At 40.6% G+C, this 19295-nt stretch overlaps 1 protein-coding gene across 2 annotated transcripts in view; it reads right to left on the bottom strand.

Moving 5' to 3' along the window:
* SLC44A3 (solute carrier family 44 member 3) overlaps window positions 1-19295 on the bottom strand; it is a 75252-nt gene that overhangs the window by 8766 nt on the left and 47191 nt on the right. For both annotated transcript variants that reach the window (XM_075936568.2, XM_075936569.2), the window contains 2 exons: window positions 4690-4827; window positions 3620-3856 (listed from right to left, as the gene is read on the bottom strand). In XM_075936568.2, the coding sequence (XP_075792683.1) occupies window positions 3620-3856; window positions 4690-4827 (375 nt within the window). The remainder of the gene's footprint in view (window positions 1-3619; window positions 3857-4689; window positions 4828-19295) is intronic.

Here is a 19295-nt window from a genome sequence, read left to right as displayed (position 1 = left end):
TCAGAAGTCTGGCACAGGAATTCCCATAATATAAGTAACAAACAACAAAATGGAAAATTTGAAGGGTTTGACAGGCTGTGACACTAGTTTGGTACAAAAATTCTATTTTGCATGCATGAGAAAGACTGATAAATTTGCGAGGCATGGATGAGGCTTGTAGTACCTTCAGAGCTATCTGAACAATGGCTGAAAACTAAAAGGAATATTTCTGGGTACAAGTTAAGATACAGTACATCTACATTTCTAGTTTTAGGACTTCATGATGTAGAAGGAGACTCTGCATATTGGGTCACCAATTAATTTGTTAAATACCAATAATGTATTCAGCCTATAAGAATGGCCATACTGGGTCAGACCATAGGTCAAGTTTTCTGTCTTCTGTGCTCAAGAGAGCATGAACATAACAAGTAATCAATAAGTGATTAATTCCTTCTTGCTTATTCCCAGCTTCTGGCAAACGGAGGGTAGGGACATTACCACTCCATCCTGGCTAATAGCCATTGAGGAATTGATCCTCCAGGAATTTATCTTGTTCTTTTTTGAGCCCTGTTATACTCTTGGTCTTTACAACAGCTTCTGGCAAGGAGTTCCACAGATTGACTGTTGTGTGAAAAATCATTCCATTTCTTTTGAACTTGCTGACTATTAATTTCTTTTGGTGACCCCTTAATTCTTGTGTGACGAGGAGTAAATAACATTTTACTTTCTCCATGCCAGTCATGATTTTATAGACCTCTATCATATCCTCACTTAGTCATGTCTTTTTCAAATGGAAAAGTCCCAGTTTTATTAATCTCTACTAATGGCAGTCATTTCATGTCCCTAATAATTTTTGTTGCCCTTTTCTGAAACTTTTGCAATTCCTATATGTCTTAGAGATGGGTGAACACATCAGAATTCAGGATGTGGACATACTATGGATGTATGTAGATTAAATATGATAATTTCTGTCTCAATCTCTTTCCCTTTCTTAATGATTACAAACATTCTGTTTGCTCTTTGGACTGTTGCTGCACACTTAAGCTACATCTAGACTGCAGAGTTTCATCAGAAAAAGATAAGCAAATTGCAGATTACAATTTGCTTATCTTTTTCCATTTTTTCGGAAGAGGCTTTTCCAAAATTTGGCCCACTTACATGGGGCCAAATTTCGGGAAAAAACTCTTCTGGAACATCCCTTAATTCCTCTCACCGAGAGGAATAAAGGAATGCCGAAAGAATGCACCACGTTTTTGGAAACTGTTCCAAAAAAGCAGATGCATTCCCTGGACACGGCACAGCTTTTCCGGGATACGGTATCCCAGAAAAACTCTGCAGTCTAGACATAGCCTTAGTGGATGTTTTCAGAGAACTATCCACAATAACTCCGGGATCTCTTTGTTGAGTGATAACAGCTAATACTAATCCCAACATTTTATATGTATAGTTGGGTTACCAATCTATACAAGAACCTTCCTTTTTTTCCAATGACATCTTATTCTGTTTAAGAGCATTTGGTGAGGGATTTTGTTAAAGGCTTTCTGAAAATCTGAGCAGTGTATGCGATATACCTAAACTTTAGTAAGGTATTTGATATGGTCTCACATGATCTTCTTATCAATAAACTAGGCAAGTACTACTTAGATGGGCCTACTATAAGATGGGTGCATAACTAGCTAGATAACTGTTCTCAGAGAGTAGTTCTTAACAGTTCATAAATGTGCTGGAAGGACATAAGTTGGGTTCCACAGGGGTCTGTTTTGGGACTGGTTCTGTTCAATATCTTCATCAATCATTTATATATTGGCATAAAGATTCTGCTTCATAAATTTGTAGATGATACAAAGCTGGGAGGGTTTGAAACTGCTTTGGAGGATAGGGTCATAATTCAAAATGATCTGGACAAACTGGACTGAGGCAAATAGGAAGAAGTTTAATAAGGACAAATGCAAATACTCTACTTAGGAAGCAACAATCAGTTTCACACATACAGAATGGGAAGCGACTGCCTAGGAAGGATTACTACAGAAAGGGGTCTAGGGGCCATAGTGGACCACATGCTAAATATAAGTCAACAGTATGATGCTATTGCAAAAAAAGCAAATATGATTCTGGGATGCATTAACAGGAGTGTTGTGAGCAAGACACGAGAAGTCATTCTTCCACTCTGCTCTGCACTGATTAGGCCTCAATTGGAGAATTGTGTCTAGTTCTGGGCACCACATTTCAAAAAAGATATGGAAAAATTATAGAAGGTCCAGAGAAGAGCAACAAGAATGATTAAAGGTCTAGAGAACATTACCTATGAAGGAAGACTGAAAGAATTGGGCTTGTTTAGTTTGGAAAGGAGAAGACTGAAAGGGGACATGATAGCAGTTTTCAGGTCTTTAAAAGGGTGTCACAAGGAGGAGGGAGAAAAATTGTTCTCCTTAGTCTCTGAGGATAGGACAAGAAGCAATGGGCTTAAACTGCAACAAGGGAGGTTTAGGTTGGACATTAACCACCCTGACAGGAAGATTTTCCTAAACACTGGACTAAGTTGCCCAGGGAGGTTGTGGAATCTCCATCTCTGAAGATATTTAAGAGCAGATGATCTAGACAGTACTGGGACCTACCATCAGGGCAGTAACTAGACTTGGTGACCTCTCAAGGTATCTTCCAGTTCTAGTGTTCTATGATTAGATCCACTAGGTACCCTTTGTCCACATGCTTGTTGACCCCTAAAATAATTCTGGTAGATTGGTGGGGCATGATTTCCTTTTCAAAAACCATGTTGACTCTTTCTTCAAAAAGTTATGTCCATCTATGTGTGATAATTTTGTTCTTTACTCTAGTTTCAACCAGTTTGCCCAGTACACAAGTCAGGCACGATGGCTTGTAGTTACTGAGATCATCCCTAAAGCCCTGTTAAAAATTGGGGTATATTAACTATCCTCCAGTCATTTGGTATATAAACTGATTTAAATGGTCGGCTACAAACTACAGTTGGTAGTTCTGCAATTTCACATCTGAGTTCCTTCAGAACTCTTGGGTGAATTCCATCTGGTTCTAGTGACTCTTAAGTTTATCAATTTGTTCTAAAATCTCTGGGACAGTTACCCAAACCCAAGTCATTCTTTTTAGGTGATAGATTTGAGGATCTCCCTCACATCTTCAGCCATGAAAACTGATGCAGAGAATTCACTTAGTTTCTCCTCAATGGCCTTATCATCCTTGAGTGCTCCCTTAGCACCTTGATTTTCCAGTGCCCCAGCTTCCTGTTTCTAATGTACTAAAAAAAATTGCTATTATTTTTTGAGTCTTTGACTAGCTGTTCTTCAAATTCTATTTTGACCTTCCTGATTATATTTTTAACACAACACAGACAAAGATGGTCTTTATCTAAAAAGGGTTGGTCTAAAAGACTGAACCAGATGCAGTAGGTGGTTTAGTGGGAAGTGTTAACTTAATTTGTATCCTTTAGTCCACATCTTCTAAGGAGCTGGAGAGGCATTTACTATAGGTTAGTTTTTCAAGGCAGGGGATGAAGAGGGCGGGGAAGTGAATCTTAGGCACTATGACATCACTTGATCAATACGTTATTAAAAATATTACAGAATTTATCTGCCTGCCAATATATGTTACCGTCACAAGAGTTTACCAGCAATTGTTGATCCATGAAGTATGGCTTCTCTGGAGATCCATCATTTGTTTCCATATCAACAGCAAAACAAAAAAACAGGGCATCCATGACCACTTCAAACACCGACAGAAAGCTGTGGGCTACCAGGTAGGCAAAAAGTGCAACTAACAACAGAGGAACTACCCATACATGGAACTCACGATGGTAGTTAAATGCCATTAAACCTCCAAAAACTGTAAAACATACAACAAACACCTGTATAAAGGAGAAAAAAGGAAGCAAATATATTATAATATGCACCAAAGCTAAATCAAATATTTTACTGGCTGATGTTTTAAAGAATTTATTTCATAGGAGAAGGCTTGAGATCAATTTGAAACCATCTTGCTGCTCACATAGGGAACATGTGGCTACACAGATTTATTATCATTGTTATTCTTGTCCTCCTATCCACGTCCCTTCCATATGTTTGTTATACCTATTTGTCAAATCTTGTCTTAAATTAGACTAAGTTCTAAGGGGCATTCACTGACATGCCTCTGTCGTCAGAGGCATGTAGATTAGGCTACCAGACATAGTAAAATGAAGTGGCGATTTAAATAATCACCACTTCATTTAAATTTACATGGCTGCTGCGCTGAGCCGACAAACAGCTGATCAGCTGTTTGTCGGCTCAGCGCGATAGTCTGGACGCGCGGGTGGCGACATCAAAGGTATTTGTCGACCACCCAGGTAAACCTCATCCCAGGAGTGACAGAGGCATGTAGTCTAGACGTACCCTATGAGTCTGTACAGCTATTAGTGCAATGAGCCTCTCGGTGCTTCCATAATACAAATTATAATAATAAAATGAATATAAGCAGCAATCATGTCCTCCAACAAAAAACTGAAATACCTGATTCTCCTCCTTCCAAGCCCAGTTTACATTAGTGTAGCCCCATGACTGCACCAGAGTCATGCTCCTGATTTCCTTAATGTATGTGAAAAGAGAATCAGTCTCTAATCTTTGTCTTCATTATTCCAGGAATGGACGCTGAGGCTGTAATTTAGGAGTTTATCCATGGACTTTATAAATTATAGTCTCTTACCTTTCCTAGAAAAATGATGAAGTCTCCAAAGAAATTAATGAAGGCTATACTAGCAGAATTCTTTGCTAATATAGATAGAGCATCCTTTGTCGAGGTACAAAAATTTGTCCCATTTATGGCAGTTGTCGTGTATACATGCTGAAATGAGAGAATGAAAAGGTAATATGACTGGAAAAAAGGTCGGAATCTTTTAATATGGGATTTTCTATGGGAAAAGAAAAGCCTTAAAACAGGGCTACTCAACTTTGGAAGCCCTGAGGGCCACAATAACACAATGCCAAGGGCTGCAATTTAAGTGTGCAACTATATATGCAAATAGCTTCTTTCACACTAACAGGCATAAATACAATAATTAAGGCAAGACTACACAACACACAGGCCCCATTCAAGTCAGTTCTGCTGATATTAATAAAATGCAATATTTACTCGATTTCCACCCATATGACAACACTTTTAATGAGCAAAGACAGTCCAGGAATTTAACTACTAAAACACATATCAACAGAAGACCATTATATTGACAACTTTTTTGTTTTGGCTCCCACTCGCAGGCCACATGATGGGTGTGTCTAAACTACACCCCTCTGCCGAGAGAGGGATGTAGATTAGGCACATCGCTATTGCAAATGAAGCAGGGATTTAAATATCCCATGCTTCATTTGAATAGAAATGGCCGCCGCTTTTTGCCGCCGCGGCACTTTGCAGGCAAAAAGCGGCAGTCTAGACGGGGATCGGTCAACAAGGAAAGCCTTTTCTGGCTGATCCCTTATGATCCCTTTATATTTAAATCCCCGCTTCATTTGCAAAAGCAATGTGCCTAATCTACATCCCTCTGATGGCAGAGGGGTGTTGTTTAGACACACCCATTGAGCCCCACATAAATCCAAGCTGCACCGCGGGCTGCAAACAAACAGGCCGTGGGCTGTCATGTGCCTTAAAATATCTTTGGAAATGCTGATGTTGTGCTTACACATAGATTATTTTGCATAGTCTTATATTTTAACTTTGAGCAAGTATAACTGTGCCTCTAATTTCAAACTGACTTTTCACATTGCTTCTACACTGGGTAAATATTGACAAAAGTAAAACTTATATTTCAGAGACTACCTCTTTACAATTTCTTTTGGAATGCTGGAAAGTGACAACCAGTCTTTGGTAATGATTAACTACTATGACATGTAAGTTTCATTGTAACTCGTATCTGGACATATGCCAGGCTGATGACCTTTTCTAAGTATATTCCAGCTAAAGTGTTGCATTTGATAAACTGTATCAATGAAACAAAAAGTAACACTCACTTTGCACACTAAAACTTTAAACTTTGCACACAAAAAATTAATGATTAAATAAGTTTTATGTGTGACCCTTTTTCTTACTAGTGAGCCTTTGAATTTTCATGGACCCATAACCATATAAAAAAGCTTCACAGAAAGACAAAAGAATACAGGCAGTCCCCGAGTTACGCGGATCCGACTTATGTCGGATCCGCAGTTACGAACGGGGATTTTCTCTCCCCGGAGGACTGGAGCGGCGGGACACCTGGTCCCGCCGCCCGCCTCCTCCGGGGCGAGAAAAGCTGCTCCCCGTCTCCCTGGTCTGCTGGGGGAGCCAGCAGACCAGGGAGACGGGGAGCAAAGCCGCCGAGGACCCGGGGCCGGACCCGTGGCCGCTTCCAGATCAGCTGGAAGCGCCGCGGGTCTGGCCGGGTCCTCCGCGGCTTTGCTCAGCGTCTCCCTGGTCTGCAGACCAGGGAGACGCTGAGCAAAGCCACGGAGGACCCGGGCCGGACCCGCGGCGCTGATCTGGAAGCGCTGCGGTCCGGCCCGGGTCCTCCGCCGCTTTGCTCCGTGTCTCCCTGGTCTGCTGGGGGGGGACGCAGCTAGTGCCCCCCTCCCCCCCAGCAGACCAGGGAGACGTGGAGCAAAGCCCGGGGCCTGTGGTAGAGCAGGTGGGGCGCTGCCGGTTGGTTCCACAGCACCGCTCCTTGGCGCTACTGGACCAACCCGGCAGCACTCCAGCTGCTCTGCCCCAGGAGTCCTGATTCAGCCACTGCTGATCAGTTTCAGCAGTGGCTGAATCAGGACGCCTGGGGCAGAGCAGCTGGGGGTGCTGCTGGGTTGGTCCAGTAGCGCCGAGGCGCGGCCGCGCTACTGGACCAACCCAGCAGCACCCGAGCTGCTCTGCCCCAGGCGTCCCCCAGTTAGCCGCTGCTGAAACTGACCAGCGGCTGACTACTGGAAGCCCGAGGCAGAGTTGCTCTGCCCCGGGCTTCCTGGAATCAGCTGCTGATCAGTTTCAGCAGCAGCTGACTTGGGGACGCCTGGGGTTCTTAAGTTGAATCTGTATGTAAGTCAGAACTGGTGTCCAGATTCAGCCGCTGTTGAAACTGATCAGTTTCAGCAGCAGCTGAATCTGGATGCCCGTTCCGACTTACATACAGATTCAACTTAAGAACAAACCTACAGTCCCTATCTTGTACGTAACCCGGGGACTGCCTGTAATGACAGGGAGCGTCAAAACTAGATCACTTGGTTTTATGTTGTGAAAAAAGATGTTGATTTCAGTGGAAATTATAGGCACTCAGTAATTTTCAAGTAGATACCAAAAATTTTGTAAGATTAATATTAATTGTTTTCAGGTGGAATTTTGTAAAAGGAGACTGGAGGATAGACTTATGAGCTATTTCAATAGGAATCTTCAAGCATCTTTTAAAAATAGTTTATAACATAACAGAAATCATTAGTGAGGAGTTAAATTAGTATCTCAACAAAGAGCAGAAAAACATTATTCTAGATATATAAAAGTTTTGCTAGACTTTTTTAAAGAAGAGAGATTATATGGTATTAAAAACATTAGTTAAGTTTAGTATGCTCACTAAGACTAACTGTATGCAAGAGTTTTTGTGCAAAAGGAATTTGTAGGTTGCGCAGTTTATTTAGGGATTAAACTACCTTCTGCTTTGCTCGTGAATGAATAAAATTCTCAGCCTAATTGAAGGAAGTATATAGATTGTACAGAATTTCTGGTCTAACTTGCTACTTTTTCCTATTACAAAAGGAAATATAGAACTGCCTAGCATAGCTTCTATCTGCCTTACATATTCCCGTGATGCCCAATTATGTTCCATAACTTGATCACAAGCATCTGGGCACCACTCCTGCTAGACTATAAGCTGATATGACTTAACCTTAAAATATTTTTAAAGGGAATTCATAAAAGCAAATGAAGACTTTTGGTGTGAATATAATAGCAGAATATTCACTTTATATGATGAGACAAGGGAAATTATTTTAGTTCCTGAACAGTGAAGACATGCAAACAATGATGTTCTTTCACTGGAACATTATTTATGAGCAACAAATGGATCTTAAAAATAATTAATATCAAGACTGATTTCTACTGCCCTGAGCAATACATACATAAGACTGCAGAATGGACAGAGTACTATGTAGAATGTTTGCATGGATATCTGCCTGTTTGTATTACTTAAATAAGCAGGTTAGAAAAACAGACTCAGTACTAGACTGTTTCATTTCTACTCAAGCTGCTCTTTGCCCCTGCCAGTATCTTAATCTGAATGCAGGGAATAAAAATAATAGCTCAAGTATCTGCTGAGAATCATTAGTAATATTGTGGGTATAGCATGTGTTCCATCTGAAGATCTCAATGCACTTTATAAACATTGGTAGATTCATTTAACTTTCTGCGACACTATTTGTCTTCAAGTATGCTAAGCACAAAGCTATGCACTTGATCCTGCTCCACTGAAATGGATGTGAGTTTCACCATTAACTTCAATGAAAGCAAGACTCTGGATGCTATTTGTGTAATTGGCAGTCTCTTCTCTTGAATATTAAAGGTGTATGGTGCACTTTTCTTTGTACGAACACTATTTCCACCTTTCAAAAGGGAATCAGCACTTGACAGCTATATTGGGTTGCGAATACTACCTAGATGAAGATTTGTCATACTACTAGCAAACAAAGCAGAAACAGAAGTAGCATTTATTCAACACTTTGGAATTCCAAAGAACCATGTAAATATTAACTAAGTCATCACAACACCCAGCAAGGCAGACGTGTACGTAATAATGCAACACTCACAAACTTAAAAGAGGCACAAAAGAGGCTGAGTGAGTTGTCCAAGGTCACAAAAGCAGTCAGTGACCAAGGCAGGATTAGAAATCAGCAATTCTTGGCTTTCACAGTGCAAGCTAAATCACCTAAACCAAGCTACCTCCATGCATATATTAATCTTGTAACTATAAATGTATGAATTAGAGAGCAATTTCATGCACTTTAATCACATTTTACTAGTTTATTATACAAATAATGAAATAACGCATTGGTTCCGCACATATAAAACCTCAGTCTCACAGTTCAAGTCTCTATGATGCTAATCTATTAAACCACTTAATGTACCTGCCTAATTTTAAGCATATAAACAGGCTCAGTGAAATAAACAGGACTACCTGAATGAAGTTAAGCACACTGCTGGAGGGTTTTGTTGGATGGTGGCTTTAGCCTCTGTGATAAACTGGGGTTCTGCCAGTACAGCCTAATAGTTCTCAATGGTATTGTGAAGTTGATTTAGGAAAAACTGCACATCTATCACATGTCTCTGTATGTGTATGGATTCACCACTGCTGACAAGTCCTGTAATAGGTACACACTAGTGATGTAAAAAGGAGTTTAAAAATGTAACTCTGTAACTGCTAAAAATCCTAGCGGTTACATGCGCTGCAGGCTCTGCAGTATAAAGCTTAAATAAACCTTACACTGCAGACCCCACAGTGAAGCCTCTCCAGGAGCCTTCTGGGGACGCTTTGCTGCAGACTGTGCAGCTAGCTCCCCAGGAACAGGGCTGTCAGCCCCTGCCAGCCCCACTCCCGGGGAGTCAGCATGTAACCTGAGGAGGGGGAGCTGGGCCAGGCCTGCCAGGGATAGTGCCTACTCCAGCTGTCCGGCCTGAACAGCCCCTGCCTGCTATGAGCCCTGCAGTGCTGAAGCTGCCCCCTGCCCAGGGTGGGTGGGGAGCTGTTCTATTCCCTACAGGTTAACTGCAACCAGCAAGTCTCACCTGTTAAGGGTAGGGCTTATTGATTCACTGGTTAATTATTTACATCCCTAGAACACACCTGACTGTTACAATGGGGATGCTTAGAACTCAGTGACCTCAGTCAGGTACCAACACTTAGGTACGATGAATGGGCTGCATCTTAAGAAAAACAGTTTTGGCTCAATCTCCTGAAGAGGGGAAGGAGGAAGAAAAGAGTAGAATGTTACCTAAAAGGTAGAACAAAGGAAGCCAGCAAGGTTTAACGAGCAAGACACACATGTATGTGAGACAGACAGAAGGAAGAAGCAAGGGGGTTGGAGAGAACACAGTCTCCCAACATGTAGCAATCACCTGTGGCAAGGTGCTCTGGACATTTTCTTGAGCCCTGGTGGCCCCATGGCCTCTAAAAACTTTTGGAACACTGACTTCAGCCCAAAAGAATGCCCTGGAGTGGTGAGGATGTTTTGTATGAGCACCACTCTAGTATTTAAATGTGTGTTAACTGCTTCACAACTGCTGCATCCGTCTTAGAGAGTTAAACTGTAAACATGAAGCATAACCCCATTGGGATGGAGAGGGTGTTTTTAATTACAAAGTAGCTTTGGGAGTCGGAGGTGTCAGATGGAAGGTCTGAGACCTAAGAATATGCCTAGGGAATGAGCAATGGTGAAGTGACTAGACTCCATTTATACTCCAAGGTCTTAAAACTCACACAGGCATCTAGAGCAGAAGAAGCTTGGATTTCACTCACAAGTTTAGAAGATAGGATACACAAAGAAGTTAAAAATCACTTAGGAAAGTTAGATGTCAGCAAGTCACCAGGTCCTGATGAAATGCATCCCAGGATACTCAAGGAGCTGATAGAGGAATCTGAGCCTTTAGCTATGATCTTTGAAAAATCATGGCAGACAGGGGAGATTCCAGAAGACTGGAAAAGGGCAAATATTGTGCCCATCTATAAAAAGGGGAATAAGAACAACCCAGGAAATTATAGACCGGTCAGTTTAACGTCTGTCCCAGGGAAGATAATGGAGCAGGTAATTAAGGAAATCGTATGCAAACACTTGGAAAGTAATAAAGTGATAGGGAATAGCCAGCATGGGTTTGTGAAGAACAAGTCATGCCAAACTAATCTGATAGCTTTCTTTGAAAAGATAACGAGCCTTGTGGATAAGGGAGAAGCGGTGGATGTCATATACCTAGACTTTAGTAAGGCATTTGATACGGTCTCGCATGATATTCTTATTGATAAACTAGGCAAATATAACTTAGATAGGGCCACGATAAGGTGGGTGCATAATTGGCTGGATAACCGTAGTCAGAGAGTTGTTGTTAACGGTTCTAAATCCTGCTGGAAAGGGATAACAAGTGGAGTTCCTCAAGGGTCTGTTTTGGGACCCGTACTATTCAATATCTTCATCAATGATGTAGATATTGGGATAGAGAGTACTCTTATTAAGTTTGCAGATGATACCAAACTGGGTGGGGTTGCAACTTCTTTGGAGGATAGGGACATAATTCAAAATGACCTTAGCAAGTTAGAGAAATGGTCAGAGGTAAACAGGATGAGGTTTAATAAGGAGAAATGCAGAGTGCTCCACTTAGGAAGGAACAATCAGTTCCATACATACAAGATGGGAAGCGACTGTCTAGGAAGGAGCATGGCGGAAAGGGATCTAGGGGTCATAGTGGACCACAAGTTGAATATGAGTCAACAGTGTGATGCTGTTGCAAAAAAAGCAAATATGATTCTAGGTTGTATCAACAGGTGTGTTGTAAGCAAAACTCGTGAAGTCATTCTGCCGCTCTATTCTGCACTAGTTAGGCCTCAGCTGGAGTACTGTGTCCAGTTCTGGGCGCCACATTTCAAGAAAGATGTGGAGAAATTGGAAAGGGTACAGAGAAGAGCGACAAGAATGATTAAAGGTTTAGAGAACATGACCTATGAAGCCAGGCTTCATGAACTGGGCTTGTTTAGTTTGGAAAAAAGAAGATTAAGGGGGGACATGATAGCGGTTTTCAAATATCTAAAAGGGTGTCACAAGGAGGAAGGCGAAAATTTGTTCCTCTTGGTTTCTGAGGACAGGACAAGGAGTAATGGGCTTAAAGTGCAGCAGGGGAGGTTTAGATTGGACATTAGGAAAAAATTCCTAACTGTCAGGGTGGTCAATTATTGGAATAAATTGCCAAGGGAGGTGGTGGAATCTCCCTCTCTGGAGATATTTAAGAACAGGTTAGATAGACATCTGTCAGGGATGGTGTAGACGGAGCTTGATCCTGCCTTGAGGGCGGGGGGCTGGACTCGATGACCTCTCGAGGTCCCTTCCAGTCCTATTATTCTATGATTCTATGATTGAACAGTACTAGAGAATGGCTGAAAAGGGGCACTTGCTGGGATATGCAACTATCACGAGCAACCAATACAGGGAAACAATAGCTCAATCAGTGACCCCCCCCCCCACTCAGCAGTCTTCTGCAAGCCAGAAGAGCGCTCTTCCTTTTTGGACATTCACATAATGCTCAACCTAACACCTATTTGGAAAGAATGGCCCAGATCCTAAGTCACAAAGGGCATTTCCAACATGTTATGAATTCTTATATGTTCCATTGTTTTCTAGTTATTGGGAGTATTCACCGACTCATTTCCTTTCAATAAAAGATATATTTTCTGAGCAAGAGAAGGTAAATCCAAATAAATTCAGAACATGCTTTCATTTGGAAACAGGCAATTTAAATATATTTTTCAATAGATTTTAAACTTTTGCCTTGTCACTAGACTCTGTTTAATACACCAGTGATTATTCCACTAGTGCAGTCCTTCCCAAAGCTATGGGCAAGTAGTTATGACATCAGAGCTGCACCATAAATCAGAGGCTTGGGATGCATTAGATAAGAAACAGCCTCTCTCCTGCACTAAAAAGAGCTCATGTACCACCACCTCTGTGAAAAACACAGCCATCTCTGCTTTGAGGCCTGAGAACCAGACATGTTTTTCAGTACCAGGGCAGATAAATAAGGAATGTGAATGTTTACATATTTTCTAATACCACACTATGCAAGAAAACTATTTAGAAAAAAACATCCTTCTAATACTTCACAACACAGAATGTCAAGGGTCTTGGAAAAACTGGCCAGCTAGCTTCATGAGAAAAACACTGTGGCACAGATCCAGGCTGTAAATTCCCGTTTGTTGAGAATAATTGCTACTTTGTATAACAGCTGAATGCAGTCCTCCATTGAAGGATTGGCTATAACAAAATGAGCTCAGTGAAAAAGAACGGCCATAGCAACAGAGTCATCTTAAAAAAGAAGCCAAAACCAAGCTAGTCAGATATCCCACTTCAGCTTCTACTGCTCAGCCTGACCTGATTTTCTTCTTATTGAATAGAGCCGCAGACTCTAGAGGGCTGGCCTGCAATGTGGCGGGACATAGTTTGAATCCTGAGTGCCATAGAGACATGCTCAGAGAATGGGTGCTGGACGAATAAGAGACTATGATGTCACTCTGGCTAGCGCACAGAGCAGCAGCAGAGCAGATTCTGGAGGAAGCCATGTCACGCCACCTCTGACTAGAGGGAGGAAACAGAGCAACACAGGGCCTATAATAGGGAGGAAATGAAGGCCTCCTTCGGTGTCCTAGAAAATGCCATCTCTTGAGGCCTCAAGAAGTTAAAAAAAGGGCTACTCTTCCAAAGGGCACATTAAAACACCAGGCCACCAATATTGCAGCCCTGCAACAACTTCCCTGATGTGTCCCCCGCAGTCTCACAGCCCACCTTTCTCAGCTCCTTGATCTTCTGTCCTTTCCAGCTTTCAATCCTTGCCCCGCTCAAGAGCCTACTCATGCCCCTCCACTGTTTTCTTGTTCTTTTCCATGCATGTAATCTAGTCCCTCTCTGGCTAACAATCACAGGCTGGTTCTAGAAGCAAATTCTCTGTCATTGATTTTCATGTGAATGTTCTCAAATAAACCTACACTGAGCCACAGCATGGTTCAGAATTACCCTTCTCAAAGGCACTGTTTCTGAATTCCTTCGCACCTGCTTCCTTGTTTTAAAAAGGAAGTTCCATTTGGCAGACACTAACGGACGTTAGTCCAACACAGGTCTATGAACTATGCTGGCTATTAGCTAAGAGTTTATTATGGAGTCAAAAGTTCAGTTCAACCTGCATCAGTGGAAACATAGGCCAACACAGTATAATTGTTCTCTGCTCCCCACGTGGTAAACCATACAATAGACTATGTGAAGACTAAAAGGGTTTTTATTTCCAATTGAGGCATTTATGAAGGTCCTCAGGGAAAGCAAACACTTAAAAATATATGATTTAACTGAAACTATTTATTTTTTCAGTTAACTGTGATTTTGAGATGCCTGAAAAATCTAGCCCTACCACCTACTAACAAACCTGCCAGTAATATTAAAACACAGTATTTTTGGAGGGAGGACAAGAAGAGGTATTTGATAGGGTAAGATAGCAAGAATGCTTGGCAGTCTCCAGGAGAAACTGTATTTACATTAGTGCTTCTGGATTTTGTCTGCATCCACATGATTTTTGCACATGGTATTTTAATCCCATGACCACAAAGCTCTTGACAGACTGCCACCCAAAGGTTTAAATTACAAGAAAGCCCACCAGTAGACATGAACCTGATTGTTAACCAGGGTTACTATTATTACTTTTATATTTATATACTAAGGCAGTTAAAATAATTTCATAATTTTAGTGAATTTCAGTACCAATAAATGCTGAGCCATAACACTGGCTATTATCACTAATGGCCACCACAAGATTCTGCATGCCATTGCAGCCTCAAATTCATGGTGCTGATTAGAATAAAGAAACCACACACTTCTCAGCAATTCCTGCAGAAATCTGTGTGCTTGCACTTTGGAATGGGTGCTTGCCAGTTGGCTGCAGATCAACTCAAGCTGGATATAGAAAAGGAAAATTATACATCTGGTGATATACTGTAAAATAAATATACTGAAACAAGACTAAGGAAGGAGAGATGTCTTTGAAATACCCCAAATTAAGGCACTGCCACAACAATTTAAGAGAGGAGACAGAAATTGTGACTACAAACCAAAAAGAGGATTGTTTTATGGAAGAGAAATTCCATTCCACCAAATTTTACTTGAGATGATTTGAATAGGTGTAGCCTATAAATGCAAGATGATGAAAAAGCTATGGTAATTCTAACTAATGTTGGCACACAGAAGGATAATGGTTTTATATTCATCATGTACCTTTCATCCGGATAGATTCCAGAGAGCTTTACTAATGTAACACACACAAATCATTTTGTCCATGACTGAAGTACAGCAGTTTAGGGGTAAATTGTTAAACAAAGTAATATTATTCCATAGGACAGGATCCAGTTGCAAGTACAGAGAAAATTCAGGCAGGCTAAATAATTACACAAAGTGTATTCCAAACAGGATACTGGGTTAACACTCATGCTCATGGAAAAAGTGCTGTCACTGCAACTAAAATTATATATTCTGCACACGTTATAATAATTAGTGACTCAGGAGCAACCCAGGTAATGGCAGGATTTATTTTATGGTATGTCTACACTGCAATTAAACACTTGCTGCTGGCCCAAGGGGCAGTTTAACTGTGATTCAGACATTACGGCACAAGCTGCAGCCGGAGCTCTGGGACCCTCCCACTTTGTTGGGTATTAGAGCCTGAACATCAACATCACACTTAAACAGGCCGTTACACTGAGCCCCATGAGCCCAAGGCAGCTAGCACGGGCCACCAGCAGATTTTTAATTGTGGTGTAAACATCTCCTTAGGCATCTTTTAAAGAGACTCAGCTGAGTGATTTGGGGTTGATTCACCTGGAGGAGGCTGTGTTTGAACTAAGCTTAGGGGAGATGAACATAGACTGCTGTTCTCTAGCTTAGAAAATGTGTTGAGTTAGTGAACTAAAGGCAGAAGAGTGGAGATACAACAGTGCAGATAATCCTGGAAACCCACAGAAGGGACATTTAAGGGAAGATAAGGAAGTTCTTATTACCTGTGCCACTTCTGAAATCTGCAGATGAGTGAAAAGGCAGTTATAATCGCTTTCCATTATTTATAGATATAGCATCCTGTTCATTTTTTTGGTACATTTTATACATTTAATGTTAGTATTGTGTTGTTTTGCACATCCAAGCTACTGTTCCTACTCCACATCCAGTGTTTGCAGGCTTTTAACTGTGAATAAACATGTATCTTTTGGACTGTACCATATAGGTAAAACAGAATAAGGCCCCTAAATGGATCCACACTTGTTCTATACTATGTTGTAATAGATTAAGGAGGATCACCAAATCCAGCGAGCACCGGACAGTCAAAATAACATAGTAAAATACCCCAGAGTCAGCAATGGGCATATTCTCTATGGGTGTGTCTACACAGCACCCTTAGCTATGCAATTTGTGCTACATAAATTGTATAGCTTATTTCGATGCTATTTCAAAATACCTTATTTCATAATTTGGCGCGGTCTACACAGTGGCACATTTCAAAATAACTCACTATTCTAAAATTCCCCTTAACCTTCGTGGGATGAGGGTTACCATGATGTCTCCCAAAATCGCTCTGCAGTGTAGACATATCCTACCTGAAGGCGATGCAGAAGTCGATCAGAGCCCACATTAAAATCTTATCTGAAAAATAGCATATCCAGCTGCCCTCTGACAACACAATGTGCCACTATGTTAATACTATCTCACAGGTAAAAGCGCTACAGTCTAAATCATCAGCATTACTTCCTGTGACACTTGTTATTCCTCTGCAAATTTTGCATCCAGGTTCTGACCCATTCAACCCTGCTTAGTTTGTGAAATCAGAATCTGAGGAGGAATTAAATAATCTGAATGACAAAGGCAGGCAGGCAGGCAGAAGAGAATATCAATGCTGAAATGATGGCGAGGGACTTGTAATCATATTTTTAACATGTGATCTCTTCCAACCTATCAGAGTTCTCAATGGATTTCTTTTTAGAATTCCCATGTAATGATGTATTTGTTAATGGAATATTCATCACTGATGAACAACACTGGGACAAAGGACAAACACAAAATGGAAAATGTCAGTATACACAATAACTCTAGAATCAATAAAAATTATTCTATAAAAACAAAAATCTGAAAAATATTTAAAAGTTTTAAACATATCTATAGAGAGAGGCCAAATGTTTGAAAACAAGTGCCTAAAGTTAGGCTCAAACCCAAGCCCACACTCAGGAACTAGGTAGGCGACCTTGATTTCAGAAGTGCTGAGCACTCAGCAACTTCCACTGATTTCAATGAGATTTAGAATGTTCAGAACTTTTGAAAAATCAAGTCACTTACTTAGGTGCCTAAAATTGAGCCTGTAATTTTGAAAATCGTAGTCACAGATTCTGCAAACCTGAAGCCTGGTTCATACTTATTTGCCTAATTGCCTCCCAAAAAACTACATACACCTGATATTGCGAGGGCATGGAGGACAAACAGATTAGTGCATTACACAGGATAATAGTGCTAGCTCTTACTGTTTTATACAGCTATCGCTTCTGTAGGTTACCTTATCTTCTCTAACCTTCTCCCATCTTCTATGTTGCTCTGGTGTACAAAGCTGAAGCCATAGTCATTTTTGCCAAAAACATACCCAAACAAATGTTTATTTAACAACAGACCCAGTGTTATTATCTTGAATTTTAAAAACAACCTCATTTTTATTTCTGAGATCTATTTTTTTACTACAATGGGCAAGGAAAACAACAGGAAATCTTTTAACAAAGTAAGAACAAAAAACACAAGCCTTTGACCCCAGCAACTACCATTATAATAATTAGGTATTCTTGTAACACACATAAATGACATACAACAGCAGCTGGAGAAAGCAAATATTTTTATGTTGGCTATCTTCTTTGAAGGGCAGGAAGCCAAGGTGAAGGGTGAAAATAACATGCTTGGAGTCCAAACTAACTCTAGGGCTCTTAACCAAGTCAGTGACCATAAGATCCATCCCAGAATGAAAGCTGGGAAAGTTCATCCCACGGAACTAATGATTTTATTGAACAAGAATTTAGTGCGGACTTGACTAAGAAGCATGCTATTTCTTTTAAGTTACTTCAGCATCTATTTTCTCTTATGCTGAGACTTTAAAACAGTAAAGAACAGGTCTATAAGAATCTGATTTAAGAGTAATCAAAACTCAACTTGTACTGACCAATGGAATCTTCAAAACTGTAGCATGTGAAGTATGAGAGAAAACTGGAGTGAAACTAGAACCCCAAAGAATACCATACATCAAGGACAGCAAAATAATGCATGCGGGCTAAATATTCAGCTTGCCAAACATTCAGATCCAATTATTGCCCATCCCTGCCATACATAAAAGAATGTCAGTGCCATCACAGATGATATGGGGATATTGTAAAAACACAAGAAATACGTAGAGACAAGAATGGAGATGTAGTTGGGAAAAATATGGAAGAAAGGATCAGAAAGGAAAGAGCAGGAATCAAATATTTGAAAACTGGTACCTCATAGGAGATTTATTAAATAACAGTTCAAGTCATCATTCTTGGAAAAATACTATATTTTGTGGATGCCTATTTTGGTTTACATTCCAGACATGATAATACTACAAATCAGAAAACCCCAGTGAGAGTTTTTTTCCTTTTAGTGGAAGCTCCCAGGGTGGACAGTTAATTACCCACCTAAATTGTATTTTAAACTATTCATGGAAGGGGCCATATATTTTGCTCTGTTGTATAGTGCCTAGCACAATAACTCCCCACACTGAATGAATAAGACTTCTAGGTACTGTTTATCCCACAATCACAGTAATAAATAATAAGCCCCAAAGTGTCCACAAACCAGCAGGAAAGCTGGACATCATCTTCAAATAGGCTTCTTGACTGAACCTTCATATGGACAGCCTGCATCTCAATAGCTTGACATCTATCTCGTAGAGCCACCTGGTTTTCTAACTGTTGAAGAAGGGGGAAGGCCCACTATAGTTTTTCTAACAAGATATTTCCAAACTAAACTATCAGATTTGCTTTACCACTCTTCACACCCAGCTACTTATAGCTGCTTATAATCTTTCTTTGCCACAGGCACCTCTGGATATGTTAATGAAACAACCCACTAAAGTCCTCAGATCTAGATGGAGAAAAGCAGCCAACACCAATCTTCAGTTCATCTACACAAATTCATTTTTAAAAGTCAAAATTTGTACATACCAGTCTGGACACCTCACAAACATACATTCAGACTAGCATGGACTAATGTGTTTGCTGACTAAAGTTAATCAGCAATCAATTAATTTGAACTAAAACAGTTTTATCACTCCTCTGGCATGTCTACAGTAATCTTCCTGATTTCACCCACCAAAAGTGTGCCTATGTATGACAGGATTCTCTCATACCGTAGGCAATATTCAAGAATATTTGAATTAATACAGCTAGATACAAAGCAGACAAAGATTCAATCTGAAATGAGTTCTAGGACACAGGATAATTCATTTGTATACAGTGTTCACTATATTGAGTCTAC

This window comes from Pelodiscus sinensis, chromosome 9 (assembly GCF_052426305.1).
Source record: "Pelodiscus sinensis isolate ZL-2025 chromosome 9, ASM5242630v1, whole genome shotgun sequence".
In the NCBI taxonomy this organism is placed as follows: Eukaryota; Metazoa; Chordata; order Testudines; family Trionychidae; genus Pelodiscus; species Pelodiscus sinensis.
This window is presented reverse-complemented; position numbering and strand designations above follow the sequence as displayed.